Consider the following 26,128-nt stretch of genomic DNA (forward strand, 5'->3'; position numbering starts at 1 on the left):
CAGATTGTCAAACTTGCTTGATAGGCAACACCAACCTAAATCAGCCTTTAAATTTCTGATTGAAGGAAAAAATTGGGCATTGAAATCCTCAAAGCCAAGTTGTTTAGTTACTGTATTTACATAACTACCTGAAAATTACATTTAGAGGAAAAGAATTTAATGCATTTTTGGTGTCATTAACTACATTGTGAAATATAAGTACTATGCTTGGGTGCATAGATTAAGCTTTTATTAACAATTCAACTTTTTAAAGATTATTCATTATACTAAAGATACAGCTGTGTCTTACATTATTTTTGCATCAAACAATTTAGTTTTCTGCATCTAAAAACAGTATAAAAAGGAACAGAAGTCTTCAGTTCCATATGCATCTGTTAGGGTTAGTTCCCTGACTTTTTATGTACAAATAAAGGGCAAACAGGACAAAGATTTAAATGGAACTATGTGGTTAAGGAAATAATTTTTTCATTTGCTTTTATATTTCTGCATGCCAACTTTTGTCTTGACTTACAGTACAATCCAAATTCAAAACGCATACTACTCTTAGTGTTACTATATTTCCTGTATGTGCCTACAGGAAGCTGTAATGGAGGGGATATGTGCAAAGTCAGCTCAGGCAGGCAGTTTTTAGTGTCCTTGACACCATCCACTTAAGCACTCTGCATACTGTGTGCACATGAACACACACGGAACCCAGACAGAATATGATCCTTGTACATTGATATTAATTTTCCCCTCATACAATACTAATCAAATTAATATTATTTTCAACCCACACAGTGTTTTGGCCTCAGCAAGCAGAGGAGGCAGACCTGATCCGAGTGTAAGGAAGAGGATGGTGGACAATGCTGATTCATTTCTACAGTTGCTTCACATCATGTAGCAACACAAGTACCATATGTAACACCATGCACAGGCAGAGAAGAAGCCACCACTTTTTTATTCCCTGGTTGTTTGTACAAGTTCATCCCATGATACACACAGCAACCTAGATGGACTGTACATTTCATGTTGCAAATTTCTGTCTGTAATACATATGGAATGAGAGCAAATGCAGCGTTCTCTCTGGTGAGGTAAGAAGTTCTCTAGTATTTTCTAGGACATTGAGAGAAAACAGCAGATTTGAAGAACTGAATACACGCAGATTTTGCAATAATGTAAGTGTATTCTATAAAATTCTAATTGATGTTTATCAAATAATTAGTAATGGAAAATGTAAGAAAAGTTAATAATCCAGTTTGAGGCACAAGTCATGCCTTCTTTAAATCTGTCTTTAGATTTCACCTGCCTAAGGAATATGTTAAGAGTACTTTTTTACTTAGTCACAACAAACTTTAAATCAAGTCGTGATACACTGGCAAAAAAAACCCAGCCAAGATCAAAACAGACTGAAGAAATCAAGATTCACAAATTAGAAGTTATGAGCTTTGCTACCTAGTAAAACAAAGCACAATTTCAATTTAGTATATAAAGGTAACACAAATTTATAGTTAAAGCTGTGTTTGAAAACTACTCTTCAATTGATTACAGGAAAAAGATCTGCTTTTGTGTATTTGCCTTAAGGCCTAGAATTTCTGACAAAGCCACAATGCAAATACAGATTTTCAGGCACCCCCAAACGTTTTAAACACAGTAACATTTTCTTGCCTATGTTGAAGAGACATATGTAATATAAAGGACTAAACCTGTAGTTCTATAGTCATTTAATTCTGAAAGAAACAAGTCCTTGCTTGGCTTCATACAGCTGGATATATTTCTACCCAAATTTTCTTAAACATAGCCGTACCAAATATTATTTTGGCTGATAACAAATACAATTACACAATGTTTCTCCAGTACAGTATACTAAAGAGCAATTAACAGATGATTCAGCAGCTCCCAGCTAACTTTGTTTACACATTTAAGCACTAACTGTGCTACTTCCCTAAATACAGTATTCTTCATTTCTGCTTTTTCATTGCAAATCAGAACACAGGATTAGGAACATGTACTGTAAAATAAAGTGAGGCCTTCCATAAAGTTGCTCATTTACAAAAAAAAAAAAAATACTCATTTACAAGCATATATGCCAATTATCAATTACTATGTTCTCAATTATTATTAGTCATTTTAGCATGAGTTCCTGAAAAGAAACTATGCATTATGAAGTTGCTGCTACAATAACCAAATACATCACTGTAAATTACCTTGCAAAATGCATATGCTTCCATCTGAATGCTTAGTCAATTAAAATTCTATCTTCACATAATAAAGCTGAAGAGCCTATTTAAAAATAAGATGTGAACTAATTTTAGCTTGATTAACCTCCAGTTTATCAGATTCAATTTTAAGGCATTCAGACTGATGAACTGGGTAATCATTGACAATTACAGTGTCACAAGGAAAGACAAGATTTGCATTCTGTAGGTGTTTACATCCAGCAAGAAGCTACCCTTTTCATTTAGAAAGACAAGGAGGAAAGAACAGAGAATCAAACCTTCAGCACATAATTATCAGGAGTAAGTTACAACAGGCTGATTACCCTTTTCCCTAACTCCTCAAATACCATTGCTCTTAGCATGCCTCAAAAGAAAACTCTGTATTTCATTCAAGTCAGGCACAACTTCCTCTATGCAGTTCTTGATTTACTAGTGGTAGGAGGAAGAAGCCATCTTCCTCTTAATCATTTGGTAACCCATCACAACTTGCCTTTGGCAAGCTTCTACATTTAAAGATCAGACAAACCAAAGAGAGATTAGTATCATTCATTAGTATAATGATCACCTCTTTAAGTAGACTCTGCACTTCATAATGAAGTCATTCTTGTTCAACTAAAAACCTCCCTAAAAATAGTATAGCACAGGACAAAATAAACTTGTATGTAATCTGGGCTTCTGGTGTTGGGCTTTGATCAAAAGAATATCTTCTACCCATATCCGTATTCAGAAGTGCTGCAGGGGTGAATTTCTTCAGACACATATCCAGTAAGTACCTTCAATACTTATCCTTAAGCCATCCAATCTATGCCATTCAAACTCAGAACAGATAGCATAAACCCTTGATAATACTCAAATACAAAGCACATTTTTTTTTTTTACAAAGGATGTGTTAACCTTCTTAAAAATACTATTCTTTAATTTTTTGCCACCAAAAAACAGTGGGTTTTTTTAATCCCACAGTGTTGTTCAGAAGAAGCAGCTGCAAGTACCCTTAGGCAGTTCTTTTCATACATTTCTATTCTGAGATTCATATCCAAACATCACAGTGTTTATCATGCTGAAACAGACAATTCAAGACTGAAAAAGATGTAAGTGATAAAATATATGCAATAGATGCTGTATCTTTAAATAAGCACAGATAAACTATGCAGTGATTTACAAGTTTACAGTACAATCATTTTTGCTAACAATAAACAAAGCTGAAATAATTAGAGAAGAAAACATTAAAGCAGATACTTGCAATACAGTACTGAAAAGGAGTATTGCCAAGAATAAAGCTGCTGGCACTAGTAAGTGGCAAAAAATTTACCAGTGTCCAGTAAAATGCCAAAATTCCAAATAAATCCAGCATTCCCACCAGGTGGCGCCCTAAACGCACGCAGCCGCTTACATTTGCTGCTCCCACTTCCACGCTTGGAAACAATAAAAAGCCTGTTCAACTACACGTCTTACTGATGCAACAGAATCTAGCGAGCGCTCCTCACTTAAACCATTTAACACTTTCACCACGTTGTCTAGTTCTGATGGGTCCCAAAGCCACAGTGCTATTCCCTACACTTCAGAATAAGCCAGCTATTAGGCACAGATCTGTCTATAACCATATGGATTTACAGTCTCAGTTCCACACACACAGTCAGACAACTTCCTATAGCCATGTTCACATTTAAGTGGAGGAAAACAATGTTGCAAGCATGGAAAGAAGGAAGCATGCTCATAATTTAACTCGCTCTCCGTTCCTGCAGGACTTGTCCAGTTGTCTGCACTCACAGCTCCAACCCAGCCACATTTGTAATCCACAGTTATCTAAGGTTTTGCTCAGGATCAGTTCCCATACCTAGGCAACCTGTCAGGCCTCCCCATCACTGCTACTCAGTAAGGTCCCCAGCACAGTTAGAGGCATTAGCTTTAAAAGTCATATTCCCACCAATTAAGGATTTAGTATCTTAGTCTTCTAATACCTTCTAATTACATACAGGTCTTTAATATGGAAGGTGTGTGTACTATTGTAACCAGACAATAAATAGCTGGATATCCAAAAGTCTATAAATGCTTCTCATTGCATTTCACTTGAAAGATTACAATATATCTAAAAATGTTGAAAATCATTACTAGACCATCTCCATCTTCCTAATCATAATTTCTTCATAATATTCCCCCTAAAGAAATTGTTCAAGGTCTTGAAAAATCAGTATTTCACATGAGAGAGTAATAGCTCATTAATCACTTTTTACAACTACTCTAAAATATCTATCTTTTTTACACTGAAATGCATTGAACAGACATAGTTCTAGAACTAGAATGTTGCATTTAAATTGTGATTTCATTTCAGTCTAACAGTAAATTTCATCTTTACCTTCCAATATGAGACACAGGTATTTCTAGAGCTTTAGTGGAAGAAGACACAAAGCAAACTGTCATACTGACATTCAGAAAACTGGTAAGCAGCTGCTGCATACTTAGTTCTATTAAGTTGTATTTCATACACCTGAAATTCCCAAGATTTCAGGCAAGTACTTGGATACCACTCATTTAAAACCATATGAAGATATTCACATCAACACTAGTAGTGCACAGTTTATTCAGCAAGTGAAGATGCTAAAATGCTTCCCCCGTCCCCCCAAAGAGAAGATACTGAACACTCCAAGTGTCTTAAGGGAAGTAACTCCAGTCTTACAGTAACAGTCAGAAGTCTTGAACATTTTACTACCTAAAACACAGAGTACACACAAATACAGCACTATAAAAGGCTACTAAAAATTATTTTTCTGCTCCATATGCACATAAATCCACACTTTTAAATCAAGTTCTGTAGTTAAAAAATCAGGGACAATACTCTTCTGCTTCAACAAGCAGTAAATTTTCGCATACTCAGAAAAAAATACAGCCACACAGAAGAACATTGATATGAAAGAAACTGACTTAAATTATACACTAGGTAAGGGCACTGTGAATCGATTCTCAAATTTGAGTATTCAGAGTGACACAACTTGCAATGACTAGATTCTTAGCATTAAGAGCTATCAGAGGTTACATGTATGGTTTTTTGTTAGTATTTCTTTTGTGGTGGAAGGGTTTTGGGTTGGTTTGTGGGGTTCTTTTTTGTTTTTTGCTTGGTGTGTTTTATTGTGGGTATGTTGTTTAAGTTTTTTTAATTAACTCAACTAACACCTATCCAGGGTTATGAATCTCATCTATCAGTAGACCAGTGCAAAATTTCATTCAGTCCAATTTATGTAATTTTAAGAATGCAAATCACAATGAACAGGGGTTTACAAAGACAGCACAGAGACCATGTAATGAAATGATGAGGAAAAATAAACACATGTGAGTGAAAAAGATGAGATGATGTGCTGCCAGGCTCCTTACCCATTGCTGCTGTTGCTGGAGCTCCCTGATGGTATTCTCAGCTTGCTCCAGTTTAGTATTGGCCTCATCACTCTGCTGTTTGATGGTGGCCAGCTCCCGTTTTATGAGGTAGTTTTCCTCAGCCTCCTGGGCCCTTGTCACTTGTCCCTTAGGACATAATTTATTTTTTTAAGCACTTGATGACAAATCCAAGGAAAACTGCCTTTGTGATGCTTAGCTGCTTATTTAATCAGATTGGTTTTGCAAACAGCACAGAGTAGAATTGGTAGAAATTTTAGGACAAAGTAGTACTAAACAGCTGCTTTAGTACTTTATAATAAAGTTCAGCATCCATTTAGCAAGTACAGTTTTGTACTCGCATTCAATAAAATTCCTTTCATGCATTATTACTCAGTTGTACATGCACAGATTGAGGTTCACAATATTCAATTTCATTGTTAATACAGTGTCATAGAATCCATTTGCCACAGGAATTTGTACAAAAAATTACAATAGGTTAGGAAAATTACTATAGCGTGCAGGTATTGGGTTTATATATTTTTAGTAAACAAAATTAAACAAGTTTCTAGCAAGATATATTAGCTGTATTTATTCCAAATCAGCAAAGCAGGGATAGAATACAGCATGCAAATATGCATGCATTAAAGCAGTTGGGGTTTTTTTAATGAGTAGGAAGAGAGCCATACAGTAAAAGACTAAAAGACTATACCTGTATCAATCTATCTGCCAGGGAAGCACTTTCCTACAAAGGAAAAATTCAGATAGGAATGAGGAAAAGGGAAACCAAAATACAAGGGGCTGATAATAGTGACAAAAAAGACCAAGAGCTGATAGAAAGAAAATGCCCAAATTCTACCCATTTTCTGTGCAAACTCTTTTTGCAAAATTAACAAGTCTTCATATAAAAGCAACTTGGGCAACTCAGCCCAAAGGTCCCAGGAAGCAGCCTTTTCTGCAACTGATTTAACATGGTCCATCTCTGATACAAAACGGTTTCAAAGCCAGATTTCTGTAACATTTAAAATTCACCTACAGGAGACTGGGTGTTTTTATTTGGATGGCTTCCTTCCCTAATTAACGAAAGTTACTGAAGCATTATCCAACATGATCGAATAGAGAGATGCAAGACACGGTCTACAGTCCCCCCGCAATAAGAAACAAAGGCATAATTTGAGCAGAGAGGGAACTCCACTAAGCACTGAGGCACTCATGCAGAACTACAGCTTCCACTAAGATGAAGCAGGGAAGTTAAATGGTGCTAACTGACAGACAAGTAGGAAATGTCAGCTATGACAGCTAATGTTCTGTTTTACCGAACTCTTGCAGTAACTCCTTGAGCAGTTCATAGATTCTCTTTCCTTGCCAAACTTTTGCAAGAAAAAATTCCATTTTTGCACATTGACAAGTCCTAGCATCCTGCAGTTGCATTCAATTAATTTCTACTTTATCACCCCTGAAATCACTCAATTTTTGAACATTCTACAATGGAGAAACACATCTATTAATAGACATTCTTTGTCCTTGAAACTTCTATTAAAACTGAAGCTCAAACTAGTAGATAAGAGCTATTACTGAGAAGTTAAGGTACACTAAGGAAATCACAAATAAATCAAATGGGTTTGAATGATGGAAAAATATTTTAAAAGTAAGTTTCCTACAGAAGAACTTAATGTATTTTTCACAATATCAATTTGATGTTTTTCAAATGCGATGATAACGCTCTTCAGAAATTCTTATTAATAGATAATATTTCCAATTTAGAATTGTTTTAATTCCAATCTGATTGGGATAGTCAGAAGGTGAATTCTGAAATTCTAAGTACAGAATTTGCAAAAGCACTAGCATCTGGCACTTCATCATGGACTTCATAGTTATAAAAAGAAAAGGTTTCAAACCTCTACAAGTTAAATATAAAACAAGGATATTAACTATTATATATTTGCCAAGGGCATTGAAATTATTCATTACAGCTTCAAGCTTCTTAGAGACAGCCTACTCTTTTCCATTCATTTTATTAATCTCCAATACTAGAAACAAAAATGTTCATAAAATTGTATTTTTTGGTCACAGCTTTCACAATGTGTCCCTATTGTGCATCTTTTCCAAACTAAATTCTGAAATCAGTTAATTAGAATCTGACACAGATGGATTTCTCAAGAAATTGCAATGGGGTTTAACATCTGAACTGTGATATCTCTCAATTATGGCACTCCTAATTGAAAGGTTACCATTTTCTTCCTGTGAAATGTGAACAACTGTTTACAACTCACAAGAGAATTCAATTCATTTGTTGAAAGATGGCCCCCAGAGCAGCTCAGGTGCAATGTGCCACAGGAAGTGTGATACCAGGATACAGGAGAGGCCACTGGAGAACAGTTGGCAATGTATCTACAGCAGTCCTCATGCATAATTTTGAACTTTCAATCAGTTACAAAAAGACCTAACAAAACTCCACTCCAGATTAAACAGATGAGAAAAGTCTTCAGATATTCTCCCCACCATGTACTCAAAACTGGCACAAAACCTCAAAACTACATAGAATAAATGAATGGCAGTGTTTCTGTTCTCAATATGAATGCTGCAACATCTCTCTGGTCATTGGTAGGTCTGTCACTTTGCTACTACATAAAAACACCAAGCAATTCCAGGTTTTCAAAACTGAGGATTCTCTCCCCATGACCTCTTTTCCAACCAACCAGTCCACTATTTCATGGGGTCTTCTGGACTTCAAACATATGCTTCTAATTCAGAAAGAAAACAGCACAACACAAGCTGGGTATGTCAAAATATTTGATTTTATAATCACTAAGAAGCAGATACAACCTTACATATTTAAAGCATTGACCTTAATTGCTTGGTGATAGCCATGTTGTTTGGCTACACACTGCTAATAAACACCAGAGATTATCAGGAAAACAGTAAACTATAATTCTGAGATTCCAATTTCATATAAGGAAATTACCATCGAGACAGTCTAAATTAACAGAGATTAGATTTAATCCCCAACATACTTACTTTTTCTAGTGTTTCAATGCGCTGTTTTAGGAGTCTGTTTTCAGTTCGTAACCTCTGGAAGGTAAACAGTTCACAAATCCATTTCTCAAGTTATGAATTGAAATTCATAAAAGCAAACTAACACCATTTTTATCTCATCACATCCATGAAAATCAACATAAATACAAAAATAATTACTGACCTTCTTAACATCCTTTCATATTATGTACTAGCTCAAAATATGAATTTAAACAGGTTGGTACAGCAAAAACAAGAATATATCCCATGTTATATGAAACCATCTATGTTGCATTAGCTGAAAGCTGTATGTCTGCAGGTGAACCATGGGGCTTAACCCCACACCAGACTCGACAGCCTCCCCTTCATAAACAGAGCCAGTCTTCATGGTTAAGGGACATGAAAGGGCACTCCCTGCACTAGCACAGGCTAATGAGGCAGCTACAAGGTTTCCTTCCCTTTCGTCACAAGAATTTACATTAATCTGTAAGGTTATACTGAGAATTACCTCAAACGTCCCAGAGGTAAGAAAGAATTGTACTGAACTCTATATTTTACCAGTGCACTTCCTGTAAATTTCAGCAGTCAGCATTCAGATAGAGGAGATTCATACCCCTCAGAACAGGGCATTAGTCATCAGTTCAGTAAATGCTTTATTCTGCCAGGCTAAAAGGCAAACTCAAAATAAGGTTGGTTTTCTATCTCCCCTAAAATAGTTTTTTTGCTAAGAAGCTCTGCTAAGTCAGAAATTATTTACATATGTCCCAAAGTAGGGCCTAGAAACAGATAACTTTGCATTGTTCGGTTGGGGTTTTTTGATTGTTTTTTTGTTGGGATGGGCTTCGTGTTTTTTGTTTTGGGGAGTTTTTTTGCTTTCTTCTTTTTTGGGGGGGCGAGGAGAGGATGGTGGCAAAAAGCAGGAAAGGATTTGAAATTAGTTCCTGTACTAGAATCTAGTTACAGTTGTTTTTCATATGGTTTTGCTTTGTCCTGTTCTGCAGAGAGCTGTCATTTGAGCCCTGCAAATCTGATTTCATCTGCTGTACAGCAGGTATTCATGCTGCTAACTGCCTCACTGCCTGGTACCACAATAACAAGCTGCCTGAAAAGGCTCCTAATACCTTTGTGCTCCCAGGTGCATCTCTCAGTTATTTTTCTGCAGAACTGATGCCTTAAAAACTGATATTGAAAGGCAAAATGACTAGCAGTGGACAGGAAGAAGGAAGGCTGTACCTAACTCCCTCAACAAAGCTTTATATAATACATTTGCACATTACTTCTCCCACTGTCTTTCCTCATAGAACACAAGGAAGAAAATCCAGATCAAGAAACATGCTGTGAAAAAAAAAGTGAAATAGGGAAAAAAGGCATCAAAAGCCTATTTATGTCACAAAAGCAAAAAGATGCAGTGATTAAGTACATACAGGAAGTAGGTCAGTTAGTAAAAAGGGAAAAATAAACTCCACTGGCAGCTTGGCTTTTCCCCCCAGTTTGTATTAACTGCAAAAGCTCCAAAAGAAAAAGTGACTGCAGACAGAAGATACTAAAATTTGGGTCCAATGCATAAGAAAAATCAAGATCTTAAAATCATAGACAAACCCCTCAAGTGCATTCTATGAAGTCTAAACATGTGTCACACAAACCTCCTATGTGGAGCACCTACATCTAAACCAGCACATTTGGAACCTCTGATAAATGAGGACATCTGTTACTAAACTTTTGTCAGCAGGAAATACTAAAAAAATAAGTACAGCAGGTCCCCAAAGATTTTTTTTTTAATGTCCACCAGAAGTCTTAGTAATTTCACTGTAGGTGTCCTTTATGAACAGACATCTCAAATATAAATGCTGAAAGAAAAAAAAAATTGGGGACCTTAATTATGTCCTGCTACATGCAGAGATCAAATATGTAACCCCCCCATCTAGGAATTAAATTTATTCATAAATAAATTTGTTGAGGGTTCCTTACTTTAATTTCAACTTGTTCTTCCATTTCTTTCGTCTTTATTGTAGTGTACTCTTTTTCTAGCCTAAAAATTAGAAATAGTAAAATTACGATCAGAAACTTTCTGGATAATTTACTTGTTGGTGTAATACCTAACAAATAACAGTAGAGCAGAGATAGGGATTATTGATATTTCCTCTGAAACGCACTCCTGTAAATGCTGAGACTGGACCTTAAATTTAAACACAGATTTCAGTAGATATGAACAGACTGAACCAGCACTCTGAAGTGCAGGAGCTTGCTTGGATACCTTACAGTGGCAGCAATTTGGAGCTACTCTGTAATAACCCCTTTATGTAATAGAGTCATCAATTCAAGAGATTCAGCCAAAAGAAATCAGACCTTGGAAAGCCTGGAAAAAAAAGATGCAAAGAAATCTGAGAAAAATACCTTAAATATAAACCAATTTTAGCCTCTCCCCAGCAAACCAAATGAAAAAGGCAGCAAGAAAAACCCACACGCTGAGACAACAATGCCCCTAAGGAAGGCAGATCAGGAAGTTCAGACTTGGAATGGTAGGATTTTCAACTACATACACTTGTACTGGTTTGCAAAGAAAATATTTTTCCTGAAAGCTTTGTTGTAACTTCTTTTTTAGAGAAGACTGCTCACTCTACTGATCATAGGCTGCTGACAGAAAAAAAAAGAGAAAGATTGACAAATTCAGCTTGGAAGACCCTGGGCACAACCTGCAGTGCGACAATGAACATACGATACAGGTGACCCACCAAACTTAACCCTGACAAGTCACATTATCTGCAGCTTGACTAATCAAAACAAAATTGACCAAAGGCAGAAGCCACATGCAACTAACCTTAGCAACAGCAACAACAAGTAGTGGTATTCTCAAGATTTCAACTTCCAAATGAAAGTTGTCAATGTTACTACAAAGTTTTATCTATTTATATTTTAAACAGCACTAATTTTTATTGTAAATGCACTCTTTAGCACCATGATTATTCTTCCAGTTTCTGAGAACTAAAATCTTTAGAATTTAGGCCCAATCTTAAGAGTTTAATCTCCTTTCCCTGCTTCACCCTAAAAAAAAAAAAAAGGCAATTTCCTCTCCCACCAGAAAACCACCCCCCACCCAACGTTCCTATTCAGCTCCTTATTTACAGAAGTGCTATAATTCCCCATAACTTGCAGTTCTCTTCAAATGCTTTTTTATTAATTTTTGTAAATGAGATATAGCTTTATTATATTTAAGAAAAATAGCAAACATACTTTAGAATCATTTTTGCAGGCAGAACTTCAGTTTTAACTGTTTATATAGTATAAAATCCCAAAGAAATGTAAAGATGGAAAATTCAAAATGAAACACTGAATAACAATTCTTGAGGGTAAACAAACAGTAACTCAGCAACAGTATAATCCATTTTCTCAAAATGTAATACCTACTTTTTCATCTTTTTTGCATTGTATTTGACTTGATAAGATGCTTGGATTAATTTGTCTGGACCACTGTCAAACTGATGTGGAATGACCTTTTGAAAGTGCTAAAAGCAATCAGAGCACAAGATTACATATAATTAACAGCTGCAAGGAAATATACACACACTACACATTTCATATATCTCTTAAAATTATTATAACCTTACCTGTAACATTCCTTCCATGTCAAGTTGCAGTAATTCTGCCTGGTTCATCTGAAGTAATGCTAAACCTACTCGAAATACTATCTCTAAACCCTGAAAAGAAAAAATATCCAACAATTATTCATGGCATTGTCAACAGTAGAGTTTTTCTATGACATACTAACATTGGAAATCTCACTCAAGTAAGCACAAGTAAAAGGGCTACTGAAAAAAAATCTCTCAACAAACTGCTTCTGTGTTTCTTATTTTGTTCCAAGGACAAACAGACTGGCTATTTGTCCTGATGCCAGACATCTCCCTCAGAGAAGTTATTGATGAGGCAAAATCTCAAGTGACAGGAATTCTCTAGGTCAGCTCTATCAATCATTTTAAGTATATCTAGTAGAAAAATCCTTTTTTCAAAAAAAGCTATTTTAACTTCAGATACAGTACAATGCAGTTAAACTACTGGGAAAACAAAAAAGGTCTCCCTATATACCCCATCTTGGACTTTCCTGAGGGCAAGCTAAAAGGATCCACCTTCGACTTACTGCTTTCTAAAAGCTGACTGCAGAGCAAACATAAGCTATGATTTCTTAATAGTTACAATTATGCAGAGCTCTAATCCTAAATTTAGCATAGGTGTCTTTGTGATAATGACACTGAATAAGTCCCTAAATTTCTTTGGCATCAATAATCATGTGGACAATAAAAGGAACTAACACTCCCTCTTCTTGTTTTGCATATCCTCAATGAACTTTAACTTTGGCCTGAAAGCAGCATTAGTGTCCACTGCAAATTCACCATAATACTGAGGAGTGGATGTCTTTGCTGTACCCAGAAAGATTTGGGAACATTTTAACAAGCTTAGAGCACAAAGCTACACACAGTATCAATATTCGGTGACTTAGCTGCTCTTCCTTGACAAACTGCACACAGAAACACCTTCCTTTAAAATATTCTTATCAGCCGAAGAAATAAAAAGCAAGACTATGAGATTTGTCCATCATGATGGCATTTATACCACTACCTAAATAACTGTTTTCAACAGCTACTCTTGAAATAGAACATATGACTACTATTTAGTAGTTACCTCAGACATAAAGATATCAAATATTCTTGTTGCAATTGGTAGTGGAAAAGTTGTAAGGAATATAGTTAAAAACCATGACGATGCATACATAGAAGTGTGAAAACTCTGAGACTGAAAGTGCACATAAAGCTCTGGAAGATGTTCCTGGAAAAGAAGAGAAATAAAATACACAAGTACGTTAAGCTTCTGCTTGCAGTTTTTAGTGCAGACATGGTTTTGATAAATATTGAAAACAAGAAAATAATTAATACTTAGTAAGATAGCAGCTGTCTGTACTAGCAACGGGACTAGGAAGGATATGGCTCATCATTGGCAAGAGCCATGCAACAAAAGTCCCAGTACAGAATGTCCTATAGAATGTCTATCCTGCAAAGCAGATAACAAAAAACACTTCCTGATCCTACAGGGAATTCAAGCTTGTAAAATCTCTGAGTAATATCTAGAATGGGCTACTAAAAACAGATGACAAAATCAAAGGCTATGTGATATCTCACCCCTGATCATCATGTTAGAAACTGGATCACAAAACAGAAACCTATTTTTGTCCATCAGTCTGACCAGGAAGAACCTGCACTCCAAATCTGAAAACAATTTCAGTTCTATATATGAGGGTCTCTACCAAACAGAATTAAACATTCATATGCTTAAACTGCAGCCATACAAATCCTTGTACTTCGGAGTTTAAAAACCAGTCACTGTCTGCCAAAGGTTAAAAAAAAAATTGCCCACAGAGCCACATGCATTTACTTCTGAAGTTCTATTGTCAAGAGTACAGCCTGTTAGCCAACAGACATGCCTGCTCTTGAGCTGTAACTCCCAAGTTCCTTATTAATAGTTACTGAAAAGCAAGTTTGATAGATTTTGTATGTACCTGTATCATGCATTCAAACTGGTACATACAAAGGCCCAGTTCAGCCATGCTTGGTTTAAAGAGTTCTCGTAGTCTGTAATCTTGCATTAATTTAACAAACACACAGAATGCCTCTTCTTCTGGCATCTAAAGCAAAAATAAAAAAAGCACAGTAAAAACTCTGGACAAATATAACAATATATCAGAGTAAAAGCCTGGGAGGATTTAGGGTAGGGGTTTTGTGTGTGTGTGCATGTGCATGCAGCAGAGGTACTTTTTTGGTTGTTGGTTTGTTTGTTTTGAGGTTTTTGTTTTGTTTAAGGGATTTACAGCCAATTACTCCAACAAAGTTTTGTATATATTAAATTCTAGCAAATAATTTCTAAACTGAAATGAAAGTCTGTAAGTTTCTTATTATATACCCTACTTTGCCATAAGCCAAAAACCAATAATACAAAGGCACCTTTAAGATAATCAAATCAACTGTACAGTTACATTTGAACTCTGAGGAGATTCCATGTAATAGAAGAGAAATGAGAAGTTCATTTATTTTTGAAATATCACTCACCAAAATAGCTTGCAAGCCTGCAATCCTACCTTAGCTCTGAGAAACAAATACATTCTTCCACTCAAATACAGTATTTTGGAAAGTAGAATGACAAAACTAAATCTCATTTAATTTCCAGACTAAACAGCTGCCCTTGACAGCTCCATTGTAACAAAATTATGAAGGAAAACCACTGCAAAAATTCCCCACCACACCATCACAGTATATGATGCATTCTAGCATGAATTTTAAAGGTTCACGTATTTTAAATATTTTTACCTGCATAAGCAGCAATCCAACTATAAAAGCACTTCCTTGACAGTATCCAACCTCACGATCCACCAAAGAGTAAGCCTGGGAAATAAAGCAAAAACTATCAACAATTAAGTCTTCATTATAAACAAAAAGTAATCATAGCTCATCCTGCTATCTTGTTAATAATTTATTTTTCCTCTCCCCAAATCCAACAAGGGCAGAGATCCCATCCAGAAGTTTTAGTAAAGACATTTTAGTTTCTACCTGCTGCTACAAACTGCTCTCTGAGCACCTACAGAGCTAAAACTAAGGCATATCTACCAAAAATACAGGCAGTTTTCATCTACAGGAATTTGCCAAAAGATGACAGATCACTGGCATACAAATCTCACAAAGTACTACTTTTATAGGAGACAGGCCAGACAATGAAACAAGTTGTCTTCAGAAAAAAATGTGTGTTGCAGTTTTATTTACAGATGGATGAAATGTGGTGATCTCCATGCAGGTGGCATCTTCGTAATGGAAAGAGTTATGGAAATTACTATGATTTGGAAACCTGCCAACTTTTCTGTTGAAATTGTGTTCTATGGAAAAGTCTGACCTTCAAAGTTGAACCTCTGGTGAAGACTAAGTATTGCTACACTAGTATTTTCATTTTGTGTTTGGGCACTGGAACAACTGCACATTAGCTTGTACCTGTCATTTGCTGCTGCCACATGCACTTCAGAAATACCTGCAAACTGAATACTAGTTCTGACTGCCAATGTGCTTGTCTGGGGAAATGTTGCTTTATTTCATGGCACACTTTAATTTCACTTTAATTCATGACACACTTCATTCCATTACACTATCAGCAGTTAGTATGGGACTTTGTTTCAATGCCAACTTGGTTTTACTTCGTGAGATATAAAAAAACTTACAGGAATGCCATTGAAACAAAAACAGGATATGTTAAACCATTCCAGTGTCTTTGGTTTAAAAAAAACTTAAAACACAAGAAACTGGTGCCATTTCTCTATATACAAGACAATCCAAGCTGGTGCATGTTCCTGCTAAAATATTTTCAAGGGCTGAAACACCAACTCACCTTCATTACGTTGAACAAGACCTCCTGCCCAAGGCTATCTTTTTCTTTGAAAAAATCATGTTCAGGGTAGGTTCTAGCAATGTCCCTTCTTATTAATTTTTCACAAGGAGATGTCATTTTTAAAAGCTCTGAATACTGATCCTTAATTGGCATGCTTTGAGCACTGCATAAAAGTTGCCAAACAATTGCTCTGAAATGATGAGGTATCCCTTTTCGAACCAGCTCCTAAAGCACAAAAAGACAATTTGAATTTCCTGAAAATATTACAAAAAATAAATCTAGAGAAAAAACAACTTCAAATCAAGTTCCTCACAATTTCAGGAAAAAGTTTACATCATGGCATAAGCTACTCATACAGTTTATAATGTCAAATTTATTGGGATTATTAAGGCAACAGAAGAAAGTGGTCTCTGAATCACTTTTAGTGGCTAAATGAGCTACTGAAAATAGTCCCTTATCCAAGCTATGTGAAAAACTGAATACTCTAATTTTATGCAAGAGCTTCTATTAAACAGAATTTAATACAATTATGTCTATATTTCAATGAAAGATTACTGAAGATAACACCTTTAGTAATATTTGTAGTAATCACCAACTAGAAATTACTTACAAAATAGGTAAATGACAAAAAGTAGAACTAACTGTAGCACAGTAACTGCAACAAAAAATTTGCACAGTACAACTATCATTTAACAAACTTGACAAGTTGTGTCTAACCTCTCTGGTATGTCAGCATTTCCAAGTTATCTTCTAAGAAAGTATTTAAATGCAGTTTCAGACACTGGACCAAGAAAACATTGAGTTTTTACCTACTAAATTAACTAAATCTATTTTATCTTTTGAAAAAAATCTACTAGGTATTACAGGATTCAAACATGCCCAGATGAGTACACCTAAGAACCTGTTACTTGTTCTTTAAGAAATCACAAGGACACGTAATCTTGATGGAACACATCATCTTTGGAGGAAGGTATAGAAACGTCTAAAACCTAAAAACTTACTAGATTTCTAATAACCTAAGACCAGCTTTTACAGCCAAACAGGCACCTATGCTGCTACCTATGTACCTACTGGCACAACCAGGGAATAGACGTGGATGTTCTGATACTCCACCGTAAGTGCAGACTCACAGTTAAGGTTGACTTTTGACAAAAAAACTACTGAGAATTATTTAACAGCAAAAGAAAACTTGGCTAGTTTTCAATATAATATTAGTCAGCAATATAATTAAATATTCCCTGAAAGTTAGTTAAATATTCCTCAAACTGTACATGGCCAGCTGTAGAAACAAGTGATACTCATGACACTTTAAAATGTTCAAACAAATTCTAATTAACCAGATCTTCTTATTACTATCTCACTTTTTCTTTCTCTTGCCAGGCTCCTGTGGCCTTCTTTTCATGGCCTTTTGGAACACCTTTCCAGAAACTGCTTTCCCTATGCAAGCAGGAAACCTTTAGTTCATTTTCTTCCCTTGCTTCCTCTCTCAAGTCATGTTCTCTCTTCACAACTGCTTCATACAAAAGATACTTTACTTAAGCCTATTGTTCTGCCTTCCCACAACCTATTCATAGACACACATTTCAAACTGTTCAAAAGACCCTGACACATTTGTATTCTGCACATAAAACTACAGACTACAGCCAATAAAGAACCAAAGCAGAACAGACTTGCCTACTAACAAAAAAATCCCATGCTGCTGTGCTTGCTGGCACTGAAACACGGATATGTTCAAATGCACTAAATGCTTTTTAGTTTGAATTTACAGTGTAGTTGAACTCCACTTCTGTACATGACCACAACTAACCCAGACTGGACACCCTGGTCAAAGTTCATGCAATTCACCCAGAATTTAGAAACTGTGTTCTTCTGCCTAAGGTCATCTCTGGGGTCAACACACTTGGCAAACACAAAAATCTAAACTGATTGTAGCCTTTGAGTAGAATTATCAACTCTCATATTAGGAATGCTTTAAAAAGAGAGCTGCTCAGTATATAGCAGCATGGCATACACATACATAATCACAGCATCAAGCTATTAGATGCCCTAAGTTGATTTTCAGTAATTCCATTTTTGGAAACATAAAGCTAATCATCCCTGTACTCATGGAAATCTCTCATGAAAAGTAAACTGAAAGCTTTAGTATTCAAGATACAATAAATGCATCTGGTTTTCAGCAGGAGACATTTGCTGGGTGACAGCACATAGGAAGTTTAGAAAGAAAGCATTAAGGCTTATGGATGGAAAGATTCAACTGGAAGTTTGTATTACATATTTACTTAAAAAGAATAAGCCTATCACAAAGATAAAACAGGATCACTTGTATCACATTTAAAATATATTTTAAAAAATGGTTTCCAACTACTACCTTAACTTGCTTTTCTTTCTTTTTCCGTACATCTTCCCATTCATTCACAATCCTTCCCCACAGGATCCACGAGTCTTCTTCAAGATGGCTGAGGTTGCTAGAAGCTGATGAACTTGATACAAGAGAAGATCCACTATTCCTTCTTGACCCATTTACTGATCGTAGGGATTTGCTATCTGTTTCCAAGAGTCTGCAGAGAAAGCACACAAAAACCAAATTCAAGTTCTTCTAATCAATGGATCATACTACTAATTGTTTTCTTGACAAAGAATGCACCCAGAGGTTCAGTGAAACAGTTTTACCAGCATTCATTGGGACTAAATGTGAAAACAACTGTCCAATGTTACTGCTCTCTTGAGACCACAAGTAAATCTGCAGACAGAACAGTTCAAACTGCAGCATTTTAAGAAATGGATAAAAATGTCACCCACAGCTGTCATGCGTCAGACTGATAAATAAAACCTAAGGAAGTTAAATATCCTTAATGATAATATCAAATGTCAAAGAACTTTAAAAAATACAGTCATTTAAAAGACAAAAAATTAGTCTCCTAGAAGTCTACGTAATTACACTTTAAAAAAATTGACAGTATAAATAAAGACAGAACAATTAAAACCTTTGAAGTAATTAAAAAAAAACCTGATATTTGCTGACAACTGTTCACAAATCAACACAGTGTTTTATAAATACACAGGAGAAATTCCAGACCTACAGACCAAGGACAAGGCAACAGAAGTGATTAGTAAAGCTAATGAATATGTAATTAAAGTGAGGAGTGCAAACATGAGAACCTCTGGGGTTATCCAGCAGCAAAGTATAAATAAAGACGTGTCAAGTTCTAGGCAAGTTCCTGAGGAGATTTCTCTGTGAGCTGGTTGCTGTGGCCGTGGACTTGGCAAAAAGGCAATGCTTTGTTTATCCTCAACTAATACTGAGCCCCGTAAGTAGGGGAAATTTTTTAGACCATGTTTTAGGTAAGAGAAAGAATTCAGACTAACTTGAAAGTGTTTCGCTATGCCAAGAGTTTCATTGGTGCTTTAACTTCTAAGAATTGCAACATCAGTATATCAGAGCCACGTGGTTGAATAACTTCTCAAAAATTAGCGTGAAAGTTAAGCCCCAGCATTTCAGCAAGGTCAGCTTGTGTTTTAGATATTGAACAAATTATAACCCAAGGCATATTGTATCTGAGATGGTGCAGAAATCTCAGCATACCTACAATTTTTAAGCTCTCTGCTACAATAAAGATATTTATACTAGCTTTCCCTGTTCCCAGCTTCCACCTACTGGTGTTTATGAACGCAGGGGAAAAAGTAATTTGACTCATGAAGACAAATAGTACAATTACTACATGAGTATTTTGTTTGGAAAAGTGTTAAATGGTAATACCTCAGGAAAAAGAAAAAAAAGAGAGCCTTTTCAAGACAAATTTTCATTTGGAATTTTATATTTTAAGAAAAAATCCACTTATTAATGGAATATATAAAACCTAGTTTAAAAAAAAACCTTTAAAATCCACTTCAAATGTTTAGAAACCTGGCTTATACTGATCCATAGCGAAACATTAGTTTGAAACTCCTTGCAATCCAAGACAATGCCTAAGCACCAAATCCAAAGTAATCACAGAGGAAAGAGCATAGAATAAACATTAAGATTATAAAAACAAGGTTCTAATGAGACACTTCCAGTTTTCACAGGTTTCTGTAGAAGTTATACTAAGTTTCTGTAATTCGACCTTACCTGGATAAACTCATTGTCCTTAGATTTGAAAACAGGAAGTTCTTTTCACAGTAAGTCGCAAGTTCTGTGACGTTTAGTCACTGTTTTCTTTCATTTAAAACTTTATAAATGATTTACTAATGCCAAATAGTTCCACCAGGACTCTGGACTGAGCTTCCTCTTTATTCTGTGGGGACTTTCAGTATAATTAGATTACAGATTGCTACAGGACATAGCTTGAAACAATTTGAGTTCTTCCCTTTTCTATCTGTTACTTAATTCATATTCTCTTTCTGATATAAAAGCCTAAAAAAACCCAAAACCTTTACAAACATCCACAGCAGCAGTTCTTCCAGCAAGCAGAAAGAATGGTTCCCTGTGAACAGAGTACAATTGTCAACAAAGTGCCACTGTGCTAAACTGCAGATGCAAACTGTTCTGAAACTACAGGGCAGCCAGCAAAGAGCATCGAATTTCAGTATTAAAGGGCAGCATCTCACCAGCAAAGACACACTTGATAGGGCAGCCTCTAAATAGAATTCACACACAAGACTAGTGTGGGACTAACAACATGTCTGGCTAAAATGAAATAAAACCAGACAAGATTGGCTAGTTTACTTACTAAATGAAGAAAGCTGACTTGAGACAGAAAGCCCAAGCTCACATTCTTCCTTCAGCAAGCCAGGTAGTCTGACTGCAGACCTTAATGAGAAGACTCTAGATGTAAAGACATTTCACTTCAACATAGATAAGCAGTCCAAAGAACAGTTTGCTTTTCAATTACAGGTTAGTTGCTTTGTCATGAACAAACGAGAAAGCCTCAGATTAAATGAAAATTCATTTTCTTGAAAGTGCCATTTATTTTTTTGCTTCTTTTGACAATTTTTCATTTGCACAGCAAAAATTACATGGAATTCATCTTCAAAGACACGAAAGAGTGTATGAGGTGGTTCTAGAAGCTTCCTTCTACTGTCAAAATCTGGACAGATGTATCAAACTCCCTTCAAATTGCTCTCAGGCTGCAGAGTGCAGACATGAGAGAAGACATGCCAGGTGACACACAGGTATTGCCTCTCTTCCCCCCAGTTACTCTCTTCCCCCACTGGAAGTTACTACCCTCAGAAGTGACTCAGAGAGAAAAAACCAAACAAATAAACAAACCAACAAAAACAAAACCCCAAACCAAACAACCCCATCCAACCAAGAATAAGAATAGTATTAAAAAAAACCCCAAAAACAAACACAAAAAACACACAAAAAACCACCACCAAAAGAAAACCACAAAAAAAATCACCAAATAGCAACCCCCTCTCCCCAAACCCACAAACAAACAAACAAAAACCCACAACAACAACCAAAACCCAACCCAATCAAAAATAGAGTACCTCAACTGCCTCAGTGCAAAGGCCAGCACACTCAGAGAAGCTGGAACAGAAGCTAGTTTGAGCTATATTATCAAACCTTGCACTTCACTACATCTCAGGGATAGCCATCTCCAGTAGGTAACAAAGCCCTGCAGCTACTGCCAAGTCTAAAAATCTACTTGGAGCTCAAGTTGTTTACAACCAACCTCTCAAAAACTGTTGAAACATACTTGCCAAACATAACCAGATTTTGCAAAAGGACAGATGACTGAGGAGTCCTGCCTCAAAAGTGCAAGTGAGTATGGCTTCTGGAAATTCAGCATTAAGAAATTATACAGTCCAATTTCATTTCTTAGTGATATTGTGAATTTGCATCACTGTGTACATCAAGAGCAACTGATCCACCTAAAAGTTGCATCTTGAACTGTACATGGTGCAGATAAATAGGCACTCATGGAAAGCCTACCATGAAAACTGTTACTTACTATACATAAAAAGGCAAGATGAAAAGAAAAAACTGATTAGGAATTTACTTTTAATTAATTTAAGCTATTATGTATCCAGCACACTAGTGTAACAGCAAGAAGTAACTGAACACAGTTTTATCTCTGTACATAGCAGGTTATGTAATTGAAACAAGAACTGGATAAAAGTAGAAAAAAAAAGAATTGAGAAATATTTAAGATTCCAAGAAATTAGTAGAAATTGTAGTTATGATCTTAGAAGGTAAGAAGGTTATAAACAAGTCTCATCCCTGAGATACTCTACTTTAAATTGGATACTAAAAATCACAGTGTAATTTTTTACTATTAGAGGCAGCTATAAACACTCCTGTAAAACCAGGGGAGAAAAACACCTTTTAAGAGTTCCACAAAAACAAAACTTGTAAAAACACAGCACAAAAATACAAATTCTTAAACCTTTGGGCTTTCAAATTGAAGTGTTGTGCCATGAAGTTTTAACTAATTCCCCTTTAACAGCCTCTATGCTACAAACAAACCAACTTTAGTCTCATTACTGTAATTGGAAAAGCAAAAAGTTTTCCATTCACCTGTTCTGTTCCTCAAGTTTAGCCAGTAGTTCCAAGTCGTCAGGGCTCAGCTGTGTTGGTGAGGATGGTGAGAGGGCGGGTGTGGACAGAGTGGTGGAGGGGGATGTGGTGTGGAGGGAGGCAGATGGGCTCGCCACCTGGCTGGCCATTTGACTGACGGTGTGCGACACCGTGTTCTTCACCCATGAGAGAGTGGAGCTCAGCTTGCCTGCAACCTTGTCTGTCGCCACCTGTGTTGACAGAAACAAGAGGATGCAAAAGTTGTCCTTTATAAACTCCTTTTTCCAGCAAGCCTGCTGCACTGAACAAAGGAAAAATATACAATATGCACAAAGCAACACTGAGATTATTTATTTCTCCAGGACCCCAAGGCTGTCAGAAGTAACACAAGCATCACCAGCAATACAATATTATAGAAGTAACATGCAAGTATGTTGCTAATCCACAAAGACAAACCCCGAGAAACTCCTGATGTATACTCACAGAGCTCATCTCTGCAGTACAGAAATACCACAGGATCCAGGATCAGCTCCGACTTCCCATTATAAAAATAAATAGAAATAAAAGCTTATTTTAAAACATCTTGATAAGCTAAAATAATGCCACAGAAACTGTAGAAATATAGCTATAGAAACAATCAACTATTTTACTGATAGACACTGAAGCACAATATCAGTGTAACCCCCCCAGACCACCCACTGCTCACCTTCACTAATCCCTATAGTGCCAGGACAGAGGAGCAGGGGCACCACATTTCTGATTGACACCAAAGCAAAGTACCCTGTAGCCCTGCCAGTGTGCAGAAAACAGTCACAAAGAATCTATGCCCATGAATCTACCACCCCTGAAAGTCTCACAGTGAGGCATCACACTGCTGCCTCTTCTCTTCCCTCACTTTCTTCTTCAGGTCATTCCTACACCAAGTGTCTTTGATCCGCAGTTCCACTGCCAGTGCCTGGACAGACCCCAGGGTTTTTGGGAAAAAGTAGGAGGTGCTGCTAGAGTTGGGGAAGCAGTGGGCTTGGGAAAGTAAAGGTTAACTGCTGATAATTATCTGCTGCTACTTCTTCACCAGTGCTATGGAAATAAGAGCAGCTGTTGGGGGCATCTCCCAGTGAACCCCTCACTAGAGCTTCCCTTCAGCATCTGAAAATATAAGAGGCTTTGACATGCAGTAACTCAGAGTTTAATCCTTCCCCAGCCCAACTCAGAGGAAATCCAGATGCACCTTAGAAGAAGAGCTAGCTGCCTAGTAAATGTTAAAAGTTGGCAAAACCAAGGCTGAAGAGGAACTTCTGAAGTGGTGTTGCTGGTAACTATTTATTTTGAACTTTGCTGATTTCCTCAAAACACTGACTTACTCAATGCCACAAACAATTCTGCAGTACAGCCTATAAATAATTATAAAGATACTGAAGACACTGAACTACAAGGGAAAAAAAAAATCCCTTCCCAAGATCCTCCAATAGAATCTAATTAAAGCAAAATTTCAACTGAAATTAAAAACTCCATCTTATCACACTGTGCATTTATCTGAAGCACAATATATGGACTGATTGCTGAAACAGAAGCTTTTATTTGGATACAGTGCCACAAAAAACTTTCTTGTCAATCAAATCCAGCAGTATTTTATTTTCACTTCATATCAAAAAGAAGACACACTGAATGCCTTCATTAAACAAGAGGAACAACACAGACCAAACCCAAACAAGTGGTATTCTACCTTCCCACTTACTCTCCAACAACAACACAACATCTAAGAGCTTTCCTAGAAGACTAGAAGTTTCCAATTTCCATATGCTCAGCATTCATTCTGAAAATGGTATCAAATTTTGCTAGAAGTCTTCAGAGGCAGGGATGCAAACCACAGGTGGACATAGTAAGATACCAACATACACGTCAGAAAGGTTCCAGTTGGTTCTTGTCACTGCTGGACAGCAAAAATCAGGTGTGTATATATATATATATTTAAAAAAAAGAAAAAAAAAAAAAAAAACAAAAAAAACCACCCACCAGAAAGATCTAAACACACCTTTTAAATATAATCTTGGGAAAAAAAATGCTTCCAACACTAGCATTTGACACCTTATTTTATAAAAGAAAGGAATGAAAATTACTAGAGGTTTCAAAATTCTAAGTTTAATACATGCATTAATATTTCACTCAGTCTATATCCTTTATTCACTATTGCTATTAAAGGATAAATGACTGCTGTTTTACTTTTAATAAAATCACATTATAATGAAGGTAACTCATACATCTCACTTAAGACTGATTATTTTCTCAAAGGCTTTAAACTGCTTAAAATATCACAAGTAATGCAACTATTCCAAAAATAAATGCTGGCAGAAACAGGGCCAATGTTAGCACAGTAAAAATGACTGCCATACGCAGCAGGCTTTAGGAGTCACTAAGAATCTTGGGTATAAGGATTAGAAAAGCAATGATTTTCTATAATACCCTAAGTGGTGCAAACAGGAAGAAAAAACATACATTCAATTTTTATCTTTTCACAAAGTAAAGTAACTGGGAAGACTTAAGGCATAAAACAAAATTCAAAGTCAATATGGCTTATAAATGATGAGGCTTACACTGTCCAGTAAGAGAGCTGAAGGGGGATGGTGTAGGGACAGAAATCAAAAATCTTGATAACATTCAGTCATCAACATATTACTGGGCATTAAAAAAATTAACTCAAGCGTGTGAAGAAGCCAATTACATGAAGAATATCAAAAATTATGGCCAAGAAAACCATGCAAGACAGCACTTAAGTCAGTCAAAACAATGTGCCTAACAATACCGTTTCTCAGTACAGCTCAGAGGTGCATTAGAATGTATCAGAGAATTAGAACCCCAAAACTATTCCTAGCCAGCTACCACACACAGAGCAGGCAAAGTGCACAACTGTCAAAAGCAAATATTTGAAGATCAAAAGGCTCACAGTGAAATTTGCATCAAAAACACATGAAGAATTTGTTTGCCATTTGTTATGGCAGTTACCTAGGGCCAAGAAAAATCAAGAAAAACACAATTGTGATCTAACAGCTAACTGGTCACACCTACATCCTTTTTGCCAGGTTTTTCCAGGTTACCTAAATATCTAAAGCCACTCTCGTAACTTGTTAGCATCAGTGAAGACTCCTGAAGTAAGACATGAAGGTATTTAGCTATGTGTTCATCATCCATTTCCCTAAGTAGGATACAGTAACAGGATTTTTCATATTTCATCATTTCACCTACCTAAATTTCAAAATTTATAACAGTGGCAGAAGATTTCACAGAATTAGTCATCAAAAAGTGATTTAAGACCTTCTAGAAAAAAGATCACTGAAATTTGAAAGAGAGAAAATCTTGGGCTGCATCCCAAGAAACCTGATCTGAACAAATGCATACTTCATTAATAAAGAAGATTCTATACTTTTTTATATCTATGGCTCTAGTAAATTCCAATATGCATCAGAACACTAATCATAAAATAAGTCATATACACAGTTTTTAGTGTTTCTTTCCTCTGTGTGGTTTTACTCTAATCTGAGAACAAATTGGTATTTTGATGAGAAATGGAAATAAAATACTCTGATTTGGAATTACAACATACAGGAAGTCAATTATAAAATACCAGGATTTTTGAAAGTGA

At 36.1% G+C, this 26,128-nt stretch overlaps 1 protein-coding gene across 3 annotated transcripts in view; it reads right to left on the reverse strand.

Moving 5' to 3' along the window:
- The window catches only part of EVI5 (ecotropic viral integration site 5), a 71,035-nt gene that overhangs the window by 35,671 nt on the left and 9,236 nt on the right, over window positions 1–26,128 (reverse strand). The window contains exons 2-13 of one of the 3 annotated variants that reach the window (XM_083867385.1): window positions 22,492–22,721; window positions 18,358–18,547; window positions 15,990–16,214; window positions 14,927–15,001; window positions 14,122–14,247; window positions 13,251–13,394; window positions 12,182–12,271; window positions 11,982–12,079; window positions 10,545–10,605; window positions 8,580–8,633; window positions 6,274–6,306; window positions 5,565–5,711 (exon numbers count right to left, since the gene is read on the reverse strand). In XM_083867385.1, coding sequence (XP_083723511.1) covers window positions 5,565–5,711; window positions 6,274–6,306; window positions 8,580–8,633; window positions 10,545–10,605; window positions 11,982–12,079; window positions 12,182–12,271; window positions 13,251–13,394; window positions 14,122–14,247; window positions 14,927–15,001; window positions 15,990–16,214; window positions 18,358–18,547; window positions 22,492–22,640 — 1,392 coding nt within the window. In that variant the 5' untranslated portion in view covers window positions 22,641–22,721. Of the gene's footprint in view, window positions 1–5,564; window positions 5,712–6,273; window positions 6,307–8,579; window positions 8,634–10,544; window positions 10,606–11,981; window positions 12,080–12,181; window positions 12,272–13,250; window positions 13,395–14,121; window positions 14,248–14,926; window positions 15,002–15,989; window positions 16,215–18,357; window positions 18,548–20,097; window positions 20,286–22,491; window positions 22,722–26,128 lie in introns of those variants that run through there. The other 2 variants (XM_083867387.1, XM_083867386.1) reach the window with 2 other exon arrangements.

Source organism: Zosterops lateralis, assembly GCF_965231275.1.
Source record: "Zosterops lateralis genome assembly, chromosome: 9".
Taxonomy (NCBI): Eukaryota; Metazoa; Chordata; class Aves; order Passeriformes; family Zosteropidae; genus Zosterops; species Zosterops lateralis.